Here is a 16182-nt window from a genome sequence, read left to right on the forward strand (position 1 = left end):
TGGTTTTGGATTATTTTTCTGTTTTTAAAATAAATCATTTTGTAAAGGTGTGTGATAACTTTGGGTTTTTAAAGTGTGAGACAAATGACCACAACGTAATGTTTTATTAAAATAGTTCAGATAAGGAAAGCTTTACAGATTACAGTATTTCTCATATTGCATAGAAAAATGTTCTTTATCTAATAACACTACATTCTGTCACATACAGTAGGAAAAAGGATTGGCTTTTTTGTCACTGAAATGTTATAAAAAGATACGTGGGTTTAAAACTGAGGTAAAAAAAGCACATTTGATGGGTTACTTTAAAAAAAGAAAGCTGCCTTTACTGGTTTACAGGACAGTCCGGCTCAGGGTCCCCCTCCAGCTTTAGTCCTCCTTCTTGGAGCTGATGCTGCGCTGCCTCTGGTAGTAGAGCACGGTGAGCAGCACCCACATGTTGAGCAGCGTCATGACGACAAACCGCACCAGAACTTTGACCAAAGAGACATGTTTTTTTTATTAGATTTCAAATACTTAAGCAAAGAATATAAGTAGACACACTTAACATCATGATATTGTTATGTGCAAGTTACAGGTGGTAAAGGGTTTACAATGGTCACCATATTTCATTTAAAGTTGACCTTTTTCCTCTACCAAAAAAACGAGAGGTTCCACCTTCTCTGCAAAAATGAATACTTCTTCAAATGAAAGCCGTGTAAACACATTGGAAACTCATCGTTTATTACGCTACTACTAATGTTTACATTTGGCCTATATATTGGTTTGAAGTGCCTTTTCCCTTTCACAGTATTTTAGTTGACTTACCCGTTACTTCTGACAAGATGGGAATAACAATACTAATTAAGTACTTCAGTTTTATGTAAATATTTAGCCATTGGATGGATGGAACAAGACCAATAGGCAGAGATGCAAAGGCAAATGGACGCAAAACGAAAAGGGCACAGAAATGACCACAAAGAGATGCAAAATAGCCATAAAGACACTCACAAAAAGACCAGAAAACTAACAAATGACCACAGACACCAAACACAACTCCACAAAGATGCACAACGAGCATTAAAAGTTCAAATCACATACAAAAAAAAATTATAGCAAAGCACCAGATCACAAAATAAATCCTTGGTTCATGTAAAACTATGCTGATGGTTATTTAGGAAACAAATCTTTTTAAAAGGGTTGCCTCTGAAATGTTTCTAGAGATCTGTGGGGACCCTGCACACCCCACATTCATTTGTCATTCGGTTTGACTCACCCTGCATGTCTCCAGTTGTCACTGTGGTGGTGTAAATCCGTGCTGAAACAAAGAGGAGGCCGCGTTAATCACATCCTCATTAATCAAAGAGAGCGTCTTATATTTCATTAATGAAGTGTGGAATTGCAAATGTATGAAATTAGGAGCAGGGTAAAAAGCACAATACATATTCATGCACTAACACATTACATTAACAGTCCTGTAGGGAGAAGAACATTTCAAATTCGTTAAGCACTTCTGAATGTATTAGAAATGCTAACATGAGGGAGACAGATAACAGGAGGATATTGGCGTTTTTGAAAATTGGATCCTAGTGTACTCTGGGTAATATAAGACTTAATTAACCTAAACTAAATTTTCCAAGTGTATCTAGAAATCCCCATGAAACTTGCCAAGTTTATAATTTAACTTATTATGCTACTTTTCAGGTTAATATCTGTATTGTGTGCCTCTACTACTGTGACATGTTCACATGCTTTAATGTTCAAAAAGGTATTTATTTTTCTCTTACTGCCTGTATATGTAAACAAGGCATTGTCTTAAGTTTGTGCCAATCTGCAAACATATTCAGAACAGATCTGATCATAAGATAAAACCAGATTCAAAATTAAGTAATTTTGAATATGTTTTTATCTCAACATAAATCTGAAAATACAGTCAACAGCCATTACTAGAAAACCCCATTCTGCCATGTTTTTGGAACTACAATGTTCCATAAATAAGACTTTGAATTCTATATGATCAAACACTGTAATAACCTTTAGAATATAGATAGGAATGAAAGTGCTACATATATGGCAGGCGTGTGGTGCAGTGGGTTGTGCGTTGGTGTTTGGATCAGGGGAGCACAGGTTCAAACCCCACTGCAGTCAGCATGTCGTTGTGTCCCTGAGACACTTCACCCCAAATTGCTCCTGTGGGGATTGTCCACAGTATTGAGTATGTAAGTCGCTTTGGATAAAAGCGTCTAACAAGTGACATGTAATAATGTGGAGATTTGAAGGCATTACCTATCGCTTACCAGGGTTTTTTCTAGAAAAATATAGTATGAGGGCGCTGATCTTGTATAAAGATATATCAATTATCTCGACAACATGTTGCCAATATACAAGATGGACGTTGGAGCTCCGTAAAAACAAAGCTGTCTCTGCCGCCTGACGGTCTATTTGACACCATTTTCATATTTTGGAGTAATTATAAAGTTTGACGAACAGAAATATTGTTTTCTGGCATCACAGAGGGAAAATCAGTATTTTTGTATGCGGGCACGAGCGAAAGTAAGAGGGCTCAGCGCCCCTGTTACCCTGTTTAGACAAATCGTGCTAACTTTTGTTGATTTTTGCGGGAATCTATTGAAATAAATTGACAGTGTAGTTACAAACGACTACATTTATACTTTGGATGTTTTCTTTCCACCTGCCGGACAAAAAACACATTCTGTACGGTAGCCACAAGTCTCAACCAGTAAAAAGTGATAATAAACATTTGTCTTTGATTCTAATTGATCAAATGAGGATGTTGGAGCATTTAATAGCCATAGAGCCACAATATTGAGGCAATGGTGGAGAACAAAACAGAGCTAAAAGTGGAGTGAGTTTGGACTTTAATTCAAAGTGGCTACCCCTGTTCTTCTGTTGGGAACTGGGAGGTCTTCTTTGTTTTCATGTCCAATGTGTGATACTCACCTATACATGTGAGGGTAGCCATTGCCCAGGAGAGGGCGCTAACCTGTCCTGCGTCCTTAGACTTCCACATGCACAGCAGCTGGGCAAATTTACTGGCTGCACTGATGAATGTGCACAAGCTCTGTGGAGAGAGTGGAGGTCAGACTCAGTATATGGTTTCTAAAGTTTCAAAACACTTTGTGTAGCCTGCAAAAACTTTTATTTTCAGATAGAAAGCAGTTGAAGGACCGCCGCTCTCCCAGACAAACTAACCAACAAAGCTATTTGGCATTCATAAAGCCTGTGTGTCTTCCTTTGACACATCAGGTGAAATGAAGTCTGGATAACTTCCTGTCCAAATCTCCACCTCATTGCTCCTGACTGATGACCTCTCTTTGCTTACTTTGTGACTTGTGATTGACGTTAGAATGATTCATTACCATGGCCGAATCTATGATCCACTTCTCCAGAGTGAGGAGCCTCCAAACCCCAACAAACCTGAACACATTATGTTAAGGCAATAACACGTGACGTACTGTAAAAGGCATCACTGGGTCATTGGTTTTCGTTTACAGAGGGAACACAATTGTATTTGAGGTGATGAAAGGATACAGCAAGGTGTAGAGGAGACTCTGCTTCAGGCTGCCGTTGTAGTGCAGGATGAGGAGCAGGAGGATGGCATCTGAGGAAATGGAACAGGCACATGATCAGTGGACTGCAGGCTTTCATTTCCTTTGAAGGCGTACCAATATCAGTTCTTACCGTGTCATTAACTCAACCAGAAACTACATTCTCTGCTTCAAAATCGTTCTTATATTTTCTACCTCAGACCGTGTTTAAGAAATGAACGTAGTCACGGACCATTTTGAAGGCGTGCCCTTTGTTACTGTTGACCCGCTGATAGACATTCTTCCAACTTATTTTTTTCTTTTTCGGTACCAAAAGTGACACGAGGCGTTGGAGCTCAGTTTGACCAAACGGTGAACAAGGTTTTTAGGCAACATAACTTGCATGAATTGAAAACACTATTTAAAATGATAAGTTCTAAGAAGAAACGGGAGACTTACCCAAACCATACATTAACGCCTTAAACCCTGAACTTTATTTTCTATACAACTCTAAATGGGACCATAATTCAAAGTCATGATGTATTCAAGAAGACTTGAACCTAGCAATTGAGACTAAAAACTCATTAGGAACATTTTCAATGAGGTAAGAAATCTGGTGAGAATTAGGTTCATTTTCTGGTAGACTTCTATACAATCTGATTTATTTACAACCAGTGGAGTTGCCCCCTCCTGTCTATTAGAGATAATGCATGTTTAAGGCACTTCCACATTGGCTTCACGTTTTGTTTTAGACCTGGAGGTTGCTGCTTGTCTTATAATAATAATAACAATAAAGATTTATTTATATAGCACTTTTCATACAACACGTGCAGCTCAAAGTGCTTTACAAAATGACACATCACAAGTTAAAACAAACAAGAAATTCCCCTCAGATTATTTGTTAAGAACTTTAAAAAGGTACATGCAGCAAAATATAACATTTTATCAGGTCAATAGACACAAGGAGGTCAAATGTATGATAATAAAAATAAATAATGGTTTCTGTCTGACAGATAAGACGGGGGCCACGAGATGATTACAAAATAAAAATTGAAAAAAATATGATTTTTTTCAAATCAATTTTCTTTTAAAATTATTATTAATAATAACGTGTGCATTAACCTTTTTCATCGGCAGACTAGCCATCTGTATAATTTGCCCGCAGCGAGGCTCCCCCCGTTGACAATCCACGAGCGCAGTGTTTCAAACTTTTTCATACCAAGGACCACTTAACCAATAAAAAAACACTCACAGACCATCTAACTCCACAAATATCCAAAAACAATAAGCCTGCTTACCACTCCAACAGTACATAACAGCCTAATAATGACAGCTTAACCTCCTCTACATCGCCTCGTTCACACAGTAAATCAACAATACAAATACAACTACAGATTATATAAGCATTTAGTTCAAATGCGATTAAAACGCTCTCAGGTTTTACACCTCTTATGAAATGTAGACTACATTTATTACAGAGTTTATGTCCGAGCCAACAGACTCTCAGATCGTTGGCTACTGAGAGATATGCAAAATACACTGCATAGTACGACACAAACCTCCGCTGTGGATTTTCAAAACAAAATACAGTAAAACTATGGTCGCAGGACCAAGTTTAACTCTCTGAGGCCTGCATGGTCTGCCTACAAAACAAAAATAAAAAACGTTTTTGCAGCCCCAACAACAGACTTCCTGCAATGCTTCATCGGATGCATATATTAGATAATAATCTCTATCTCACTCCCAACACATCTAAATCTACTTTCAGCATGGATAAATGTTCATAAAATACATCCACTGTTTGTTCTATATGCTTCTTGCAATCCTAAAAAACACATCGTTTTTCTAGAACAGATTACAAATCGCCAGAAAAGGGAACAAACAAGTGGCAACATGTTTGACGAAGGTGTTGTGCTGGGCTATATCATGCAATCCAAAGTGAAACTTAAGCTGGCTCCATTGCGGAGATATTCCCGCGAGAGTGCGGAAAACTTAAATTAATTCACTAGCGAACCTTGTGAACCAAGAGAATTACCCAATTGTCAGAGAAATGGTCTGCTTTCCTGTAACCATACCTCTTACTGTATTTTAACTCTTGCTTCAATTACTTCAATAGACAGGGACAATGGAGGTGGGTATATGAGGAAAAAAGCCAAGTAAGGATTCTAGATCCAAAAGAATCTTCGAAAAAATGACGTTTAAGTTCATACAGCTCACCTTGTGCAATGAGGATTGGATATTCCAGGTATGTTGGCAGTGGGTAGTCATAGTACATCTGGTACGTTACAAAAACAATATACCTGGAAAGAATAGGGGGTCAGGTTATTGCATTGTGTTATAATGTTAGCTACTGAATAATATGTTTAACATTCAAGAGCAGACAAGGCAAAAGCTGGGTGTGTGGCAGAAGAAGCCTGATGCAGTGGAGGGGGATAATTGAATAAACTAGTTGTTGTCCTAAGCATAAGTAATTCCTGAGTCTCAACAGCTGAATGCCTGCTCACCAAGCTTACATGCAGCTGGATACAAGTTTACAGGCTGCTGGTGTGTTCAGTCTTTATGTGCAGGCCTGATTAAATAATGCAAGGTAGCCATAATTATAAATATGTTTATTGAAAAAGCAATCGTTTTCATACACAGAGGCAACTCAAGGTGCTTTAAAAGGTCCCCAAATATACTCTTTTTTCAACGATATTATAGGTCTCAGATATATAGAAAACATGTCCCTGAAGTGTTTGGGTTGAAATACCAAACAGATCATTGTTGCATCCCATAAAACCCTCTGTTTCAGTCTTGTTCCAAAAGTGCTGATTCTGTGTCTGTAGCTTTAACCAGTTAAGCCTCAAGCCTGTTTTTGAGGTCTCATGCTCGAAAATGACATTCCCAGAACAAATTACTATATCTTCACTTCTAAAAAGGGGTAATCTTTTTTCTCAAAGCAATGATAAACCTGTGAGTTGGATGTAGAAAAGTCAGAATCAATACAGATTTTTTTTATTTTAAAGTAAATTCAGATTGAACATAGTAAAAAAAAAATGTAAATTATAGTTTCCTTCCAAAAAAAAACCCATTACTTATAGTGAAAACCACCCTTGAATGATGGGATAGTAGACTAAAAGCTTTAGGAATCCAAACTATAACATATAATAAGTACCCTGTATCAAGATTGATGCAAAACAAGTGATATTTGACCTTTTTAGAGAGATTTAGAAAAAAACACTTCTGGGGTCATTTGGGTGCATTTTCCATATCTATGGCCCCCCTTGGTCGATTTTGATGATTGACACCTCTTTTCAACCGTTAGAGCCAATAGAATCGAGGGGAAGTTCCTAAAATCCATCTAAACATTACCCATTGGTGAATAGAGTGATGCACAGCCAGAATGCCCAAAACCGGAAGCTGTCATACACTCTCGTAGCTATCATAGCAGCTATATATGAAAACTCCGTTATTGACATAAATATGATGATGTGTTATCAGTAATCTGTTCAAAGTGACACAGACATGTTGAATTAACCTTCAGCAGCGTTTTTATTGTTTTAATGCCATTGAACACAACTTTTGATCAGAAAAACAGATAAGGTAAGACGTTTTTTTGCCGTTTTGGCTCCGTATAGCTAAGTTGTGTGTTGTCTGGTTTCGCATTCGCTGCCCTGAGGTTTGGTCGCAGTGATGATACTTATACCTCTGGAGTAGAGTGCACCAGCTGTAAGCTGGGCGTAACTCTACGTCCGACGTAGAACCGGAGGTTAAGACCAAACTAAAGTTATGACTAGTGCACCACTTAGACTTAAGCCCTGTATGCGTTGCGCCCGGGTGTAACTTTTACGCCTAGTATGGAGCAGGCGTAAATCGGAAAGAGAGACTAGTATCCATAGTAACGTAAAACAGGCAAGAAGGAAAATAACTATGGCAGTGCGTCTTGTTTACATGTTGTAACAACGAAAGGGCATTAAGACGAGAGAGTTGTCCGTGATCGAACAAACCCACTGGACCTCTATTCAGTGAGCTGATAGAGAGGTTTCGTTTCGGCAGACAAGCCCTTTTTGATTTAATAGAGGAGATCTCCCCTCAACAACAGAACGGATCAGACAGAAACGCTGCGCTCTCTCCGACCTTGCAGGTGCTGATTGCGCTCAGATTTTACTTTACTACTGTGGGAGACATGATTAATGTTCATCACACAACTGCATGTCGGGCTATTAGACACGTTTCATTGGCTCTCCAGCGCCGCCTTAGGAATTATATTTACTTAACACAAGAAGAAGCAGCAAAATCCTCCTGGCATCCGTGAAGATATCAGTGGACGAGTTACCACAATCACATAATAAACAACATATAGCCCTGTATATTTGTAATATGAACGCTGTTTTTTTGCAATTGCATTTCAATAAGCTCCCATTGTGACCACATATTTTCATTAGGCCGTTTTATAGCCTATTTTATTCAAAAAAACACACAAGAACATTAGATAACAAATATGATTAGAGAATGGTGAATGACAAATTGTCTTCTTCAGTGATTCTTTGCTGATTCTTAAGAATTATAATTTTGAGTCTTAATTTGTCCTTCTCCAGCTCAATTTTGTCATGTTCCGCTGCAGTTTTGTGGTCTCCACCTCCACACGAACGATCTCTTTCTCCACCAGTTCACGCTGTAGCTCTGTAAAATCCCTCTTTCTTTTTCGGGGTGTGGGCGTCATGTTTCTCTTCTTTTGGTTTCTGTTATCCATGACTTCGTTATCCAAATCTTAGTTTGCTCTGAATGGAGGAGTTTGAGTGTTAAATTATGTAGACGTGTGTTGCTTGGCAACAATGACTGTTTCGCGTGTATTCACGTGGACGCGCATCTTAAGACCAGGCGCAGCTACGACCTAGACTAGTCAGGCTTGGTGCACTCGGTGTAAATTCAAATCACTAAGTCGGACGTAGCTAAGCCCGACGTTAGAGTTAAGACCTACTTTTTTAAGCCCAGCTGGTGCACTCCACTCCTGGAATCTAATAATGGGGTTACCTTGGTTGGTTATTGCCTAATGGTTACACAAGCCAAAAAAATCTTTATGACATCACAAAGTGGCCAAAATCTGATCAGCTAATTTTTAGACAGGTTTTTATATAAATGGATCAGGACAAAAAGTGAGCGGATCTTTTTTCCTGAAACTTTCTGAATCTCTTAACACAGTACATGTTTATATATAAAAGTGGATTTTGTATAATAGGTGACCTTTAAAAGGTGGGGGAGGTAATTCACTTCAGAAACACTTGTTGTTATATTCCATGGAATGCTCTTAACATCCCGATAGCAATGAATATATGAAATGCTTTGACAATAAATACATTAAAAAAATTCATCTGCGGAAGCCGTAGTACTGTAAAAAGCACGACCAATCATTTTAGCTGGCTAAAATAACTGGATGGCCTGCCTGCCTGTCAGCCTTCCATCTGTGCACAAACTTATCTCGTGCCCTCATTGGGCATGTGCGCGTTCGTGTGTGTTGGAGGAGGGGCTCTGTAATGAAGTCTGAAAGAAGGGTAGATTTTCTTTGGAGTTTCAAATTCTAGTGCATTCAAGCTGGTTTCTCAATTCTTACCTACCCTACCCTTAAAGGTAGGGTAGGTAATTTTGGAGAAACCAGCTCGAGTGGCTAGAATTTCAAAATACACAGCCGGAACAAATCTGCCACTTCCTTACAGAGCCCCTCCTCCAACACACACGAACGCTTTTAATTCCTATCGGGATGTTAAGAGCATTCCATAGAATATAACAAAAAGTGTATCTCGAGCCGGTTTCTCAAACTTACCACTAACCCACACCCGCTCCCGAGACCACATCACTCCCGTGCTCCAGAACCTCCACTGGCTCCCCGTCCGTCAAAGAATCCACTTCAAAGTCCTCCTCATTACTTACAAAGCCCTCAACAACCAGCCCCCCCCTACCTCACAGACCTGCTGCACCACCACACCCCTTCCCGCTGCCTCCGCTCATCAGAAGCCAACATCCTATCCATCCCCACCCGCATCAATCACCGGACCTGGGGGGACAGAGCCTTCTCCGTTTCTGCCCCCTCCCTCTGGAACTCACTCCCCCAACCCATCAGACTGCCCTGACCTCACCTCCTTCAAAACACTCACAAAAACTCACCTCTTCAATCTGGCTTTTAATGTGTTATTGTTTTTGTATTATTTGACTTTAACTTTAACTATATATATTTGTTGTTCTTCTCTTTTCACTATATCTGTAAAGCGTCTTTGAGCACCTGTAAAAGCACTAACAAAATAAATCTATTATTATTATTACCTACCCCACCTTTAAGTTTAAAAGAAGACACATGTAGAAAAAACCACTAAAGTGCAGACAACTTCTTTTTATGGATGTTGTAAAATTAAAGAGTATCAAATAAAGAAAATATATTAAAAGTCTAAAAAGAGAGATGCAAAATGAAATGTGTCAATGATTTTTGTGTGCAATGATTTTTTACACAGCTGAGGCAAAACTGCATTTTACACTTAAAAAGGGCTGTTAAATTATTATTTTTAATAAGGTTTGAGCATTTTCTATTCATAGATTTCACAGAATCATTGCGTTTTATACTGTGGTGCAATAAAAGATTACGGACCTTTTTTTTCTGCCACGAATCGGTCGACTATCGATTAGTTGATAACAGAAAAATAAATAATTGCCCAATATATTTAATAATTGTTATAATCTATAAACTTGTTTGTGCACAAGGTTATTTACTTTAATATAATATCAAACAGAATGTACTTGAGAGGCGAGAAAAAGCATTTTCTGATCTTTGCATGAAAAACTACATACAAGATTTTTCAAAAATGTTAATTTCCTGTAAATCGACTAAGCGATTAATGGTTGCAGCTCTAATGCCTGGTTATTTCATTGTAGCAGGCACAATGACAGCAGGCGATCGCTCACCAGCACAGTGGAGACACAGTGAGGCTGCTGCCAGGCACACAGGAGAGACAGCACACTGAGAAACTATACACCCTTACAGACACATGAGAGAACTAGTGGAACTTTAATAAATCTTAAAAAAATATATAAAAAAACATATAAGTGTTATCCCCCACTAACTAATAGGATGCAGGCAGATGTATTTCCTGCTTTAGATTTCAATTGCTCCTACTCCAGACTCTGATTTAACCTCACAGATCAGACCACACACACAGATGTTAGGACAAACAGACCGAACTGACGTCATGTTTGTTGTCCTCAGCTCTGTCAACAATTATTTAGTGTTAAGCCTTCCTTCACGGTTGGATAATTTTTTATTAAGCAGCTTTTCAATTAAAAAAATCAGTCAGGACAATTCACTGTCCTATTTTACACTCAAACTGAAAATAAAACTGGCTTGTTATTCTCGTGCTTGCAACCTAATTACTTTTAGGGTGTGCTCGTGAATACCCTTAATTTACCTAAGGCAAACAGTGGGGTAGTGAGGTTGTTGGAGCTAAAATACAGGAATTTCATTTACATAAAAAGGTATGGTGGTTAAAATGTATGCCGAATTTACCATTATGAAAGAAGGATTAAGTATCGTTTTATATACAATTTAAGGACATATTAACCTTTTCCTAAAATCTAATTAATAATGATTTATGAACATTTTAAATGGAGTTTGGAGCATAGGTTTAAAGGCGGGGTTCTTTGCACGAGAGAAGTAGCCGGTAACAGGAAGACAGCATCACATCCGTCAGCATTAATAATAATAAGTAATGCACTGCTTACCTCAAAGCTTTAGATACCATTGATTTAACTTTGCATATAAATTGCACATTTTAAAGGTCAATAACTGCACTTAGTGAAAACTCACATACCCGAGCAGTTCGAGGAGTAGACTGTTGAAGCTGACTCCTGCCGAGGACTTGGCCCGCATCAGAGCAAAGATCTGCGGGAACTTGAGCACCATGCACAGCAGCAGGGTGCTGAAGTTAGCCGCGTGCAGCAGCGTGTCGGACTGCATTGTTAAACACTAAATGTGACCTAAAACTTGTAAGATTTCCGACGATATGGCTAAAAGTAGCAGCCAGATGGTGCTGCGTTGTCACCAGTGTCAAGGTATATGTATTTAGGAAAGACTTCCGTTTTGTCCTTTCAAAATAAGAGCTACTCCATACTACTAAAGGTGACATTTATAAATATCTAAATATTAATTAATGTATTTCCAGTCCCCAGTTATATTACAAACAATATATTAAATAATAATAAATAATAATACTAGTTGTTATTATTACTATTATTGTTATTATCATTATATAATTATTTTTAAATTATTATTTTTTATATGATATTCAATTCCCCCCAATTTACAAACACTCATTCCCATAGAAGCATGTGCATTACCAGATTACATTTGTTACTCTCATTTCGAGCAAAGTAATGGCATGATATTTCATGGTATACTATAGCTATTATTCCAATCTTCATTGTCGTTAGTGTTTTATTTTTTGCGCAAATATAAATAATGATTTAAAAGTTATTATAGATAACTTTTCCCACACTGTTCTTATAAAAGAAATGTATGCTCTTATTTTGAAGGCAAACTTGTTTTATTTCCTTTATTATGCTGTGAATTTTCCAGTCAGCTGGCATCTTGTTTGACTTCCGCATACATCCACTGAAATCTGATTGGCTGTTAAGTACTGACACGTTAGACCAAAGTATTTGAAGTTTTCATTTCGGAACATGCAAAGTTTCCATCTTCCTGTATTCAGGTTGAATGAGTCTGTGTTTCAACTTGAGACAAAGACACATTTAGAACCTCATAGTAAAAGTTACACATAGTGCAACATGTTGGTAACTTCTCATAGTGAAAGTTACACATAGTGCAACATGTTGGTAACTTTCACTATGAAGTCCTACTGTAAGTCAAAGTAAGCACTAATACTCAATACTATCTGTAAACTCTTCTATAATCTGCTGTATGGATTAACAGGATCTATGTACAACAACAAAATAATGTCAGGACACTCAAACATTAACATGCAAAAGCTTTATTGCAATGACCAATCCAGATCAAACAAGCTTTTCAAATTCAATATGGACAACATTTTTCTCCAAATCTAGTCATAAAGGTCAGTGATTTATAACAATATACATAAAGGCATTTTAAAGCAGCTACAACACATAAGTCAGTGAAAGCTATATCCTTATAAAAAGCACACAACATACATGAATTTAATCCCATCCATCCAGCATGGAACAATGGTTTAAAGGTCCTGGCAAACATATTCAAATGTGACAGATATTTAAGGCATTTGAAATTGAAAATGAAAGACAAGCACAACAAAATATATTATGGGCTTATAGCGTCTGCAGAAAATACTCCCATTTTAGGTTTCTAAACTCTTTGCTAGAATTAGTTGTTCCATATTCTTTTGTGTCACTGCAGCACTGTTTGAGTGCACAGAGAAGGAGGTAATGAGGTGGTGATACAACCCTTTACTCATCCAAATGTGATCAGGTGTATGGTTCAATTATCAAGTGTCGGATCAAACACCCGATGAAGCTCCAATGACATGAATCAAATATCCCTTTTCACCTCACCGCTGAGCAAAAGCCTTCAACATAAACTTCTATCCCGGTCTTATGGAACATTTTGCTAAACCGATGAATAAATGAATATACTTCTGTGGATCATTGGATGATATAACTGGTCAATTAGCAGATGTAGGACAGCAAAATCATCTCGCTAGTCCTAGCTTCCACCTGATACTTCAAAGTCTGTCTCTTACTAAGGTTTGTACTACACCATGCCAACCCATCTTTGCCCTGCATCAGGACAGTGCGGTCTGGCTCTGATGGGCACAGGTCCTGGTGACAGGAGTCTGGTATTCAGAGCTCTAGCAGGGCAGCATCTCTGGGTCCAGCTTGCGGCGGTGGTTGCTTCCAGACCAGAGCAGCAGCCGGTCCAGTTGGACCAGATTGCTGCCCAGAGGAGTGGACAGCCTGCTGCCAAACATCTGGTTGGTGGTGTTGGGGACGCGGTCAGAGAAGAGGGGCACGTTGCTGGGTGAGGGCTCCTCTGGCTTCAGCCGCCCCTGCAAACACACAGAGATCACATGGTTGTTGGCAGCATTCGGCTGTGATATGGCTCCAAAGCAAGGGATATAATCAGGGACATGAGTCCTGAAATAAGTTATGAAATAGGAGGGTTTTCAATACTGCATAAACATTTGTATTTTACTGAGTATTAAGACATTTTTTATTAAGGTTGATGCACTATTTTAAATAATTAAAGGGAACAAATCCTGACAAATGATGTGAAAATTAACCAAAGTTAGCCATGGAATTGCCCCACTGTTAGATAACAACAAAAATGAGCAATATTTCTCGTGTTTGCCATGCACAAACATCATGGAAATATTACTGCATATTCATTTGAATATATTCCGAGTTTCAGCGCCTGAAAAGGTGTTTAGATGCATTTATTTCACAGGAATCTCATCAACATACACATTTAGTCTTACCATCTGATCATAGTCCCTGAGGAAATTCCAGTTCTTCTCCCTGTGGAAAGCAATGCATTTGTTCATCTCCATAGTGTTAATGAAATGATAACTAAAGGGATTTCATAATTATTTATAAGTATTTATCATTTATTGGAATAAAATCACACTGTACATTTTATATTTATATATTCAGTTTAATATTTAATATTCCATCTGTCACATACTTTATAATACCTTGCTTTATATCTTGTTATTGTTAATTTGTAAATTCAACATGTATATTTTCTACTTTCTTGTTTATTTCTTGTTTTTACATTTTTATTGTACAATTCCATGTCTTTTTATGCTGCTGCAACACAAACATTTCCCAAATTGGGATAAGTAAAGTACCATCTTATCTTATCTCCAGAGCCATACATTGTTATGCATTTGTTTTGTCACCGCCCCTTCTGATTAGTGTCTTGGATAGACATAGAACATTGCTTACTGTATAACAATACTGAACAATGTTTAACCTCTACATTTGAATGTAATAGTGAACCTTTGAATGACAAATCTTATATTTGTCGTTGGTAACTGTCACATTTAAAGACAAATACATTCAAATTTTAGCTTAGACAAATTTGATCATATGACAAAAAGCTGACGTTACAAAGTTATATATTTTTGTAAGATAATTTTCCGTAAGTTGCATATTCATTTTGTTAAGATAGCCAAAACATTATTTTTGTTTATTATTTCATTTATACACTTTTCATATTCCATTTGATTGACATCTACTTTTTCTCAATACTCAGTATGATTCATTCATCCATTTCCTCAAGCTGCTGTTGAGCTTCATTATGATCTTGGCTTGGCTTGGCTTTTGCTGACCAGACAGCCATACTGACACTGAAGCTAAACCAGTCTGACCAGTCTGACCAGCTAAACCAGCCTTTTGTAGTCCAATCCACATCAGACTAAAAAAGTGAGCGTCCCCCGCCGGACTTATTTTGCCCCTTATATTTCCCCACTCACCATTCCCGCAATCCTCTCCTCTCCCCCCACACCAGCTCCTTCCACACCTCGTCCTGCTTCACGGGGTCTCTCCTCTCTGGGTTCCTCCACCCGGGTCCCGCGGCTCCTGTCCCGGGGCGGCCACGGTCCCGGTCCGCGGGAGGCTCGGTGGTTTTCGGCCTGGCTCGCTCCGGTAACCGGTATCCCGCAGAGGAGACCTGCCTCACATTGTTCATGTCCATCTCGCCTGGAAGCTATATTAAAGTGGTGGTTTGTGCTCAGTCAGTGAGTGTGAAGAGAAATCACTGCCAGCCGATTTGTTTACGTTTCCATGGAAACCGTGTTCTGGCGCCAGTTGAGGTCAAGTGACAATACTTTCACAATAAGATGTTTACAAGCCACCATAAACAAGGCTATTGCAGGCTAACTACAGGTAATTACAGCAGGTGAGAATCTGCACAGTTTTTTGGTTGCCTACACATTATGTGTTGACATTTGGAAAGGCTTTGGGATTATATTATATTGTGCAAAACAACACATGCAATTAATATTTAAAGTACCCATCCCTCATTTTCATTGTGATAAAAACAGATTTGAACCTTATTATCTTATTAGGGATATTTTTAATTCATAAAAAGCTTATTTTCTTGAATACACCCTATTGTTAAGTGTGTTTTCATTTATTTTATTTATTTTTTGTGAGTTGCCTACATTTTTAACCAAAAACGAATCCATATCAGTAAATAACATGCGCTCAATTTGTTAACAAATCATTCTTATTTTTTAAATTTATTTTTTATTATTTAAACTGTTTGTTTTGTAGTCCTTCTATGTTCATTACATTTTGATGGCTGATAGTTTGTGTATTTTTGAATAAACAGTTGTCACAAGAAATTTATGTTGGTCTTATTGTATGTTGAGGATCATCAAACAGTATGGGGTTAGGGTATAGGTTAGGGTATCCCCTAGCTCCCAAATACCCGAAAATAAGCATCAGTTTCCAGCAAAGGGAAAGATCTTATTCAGAGGCAGCTTCATGCAGTGAAGGCCTTCAGGTATGGGGGAACCCCACTGAGTTCAATACGCAGTCGAAGGGAAATGTTCAGCGCACCACAAACTCCTTTCCCTGTGATATGACATTACATTACATTACATTGCATTTAGCTGACGCTTTTATCCAAAGCGACTTCCACTAA

General features: G+C 38.2%; 2 protein-coding genes across 2 annotated transcripts; both read right to left on the reverse strand.

Moving 5' to 3' along the window:
• Nucleotides 1-85: 85 nt before the first annotated feature.
• Nucleotides 86-11623, reverse strand: slc66a3 (solute carrier family 66 member 3). Its single transcript, XM_079694741.1, has 7 exons — nucleotides 11357-11623; nucleotides 5742-5824; nucleotides 3529-3598; nucleotides 3357-3414; nucleotides 2938-3058; nucleotides 1253-1294; nucleotides 86-470 (listed from the first exon to the last, which is right to left on the reverse strand). Exons 1-7 carry the CDS (start codon nucleotides 11500-11502, stop codon nucleotides 367-369), a joined length of 624 nt encoding a protein of 207 aa, XP_079550867.1. The 5' UTR covers nucleotides 11503-11623; the 3' UTR covers nucleotides 86-366.
• Nucleotides 11624-12526: 903 nt separating this feature from the next.
• Nucleotides 12527-16030, reverse strand: cimip5 (ciliary microtubule inner protein 5). Its single transcript, XM_079694742.1, has 3 exons — nucleotides 15008-16030; nucleotides 14009-14048; nucleotides 12527-13579 (listed from the first exon to the last, which is right to left on the reverse strand). The coding sequence occupies exons 1-3, from the start codon at nucleotides 15226-15228 to the stop codon at nucleotides 13382-13384; spliced, it is 459 nt and encodes a 152-aa protein (XP_079550868.1). The 5' UTR covers nucleotides 15229-16030; the 3' UTR covers nucleotides 12527-13381.
• Nucleotides 16031-16182: the final 152 nt, after the last annotated feature.

This window comes from Notothenia rossii (genome assembly GCF_949606895.1).
Source record: "Notothenia rossii genome assembly, chromosome: 7".
NCBI classification, from domain to species: Eukaryota; Metazoa; Chordata; class Actinopteri; order Perciformes; family Nototheniidae; genus Notothenia; species Notothenia rossii.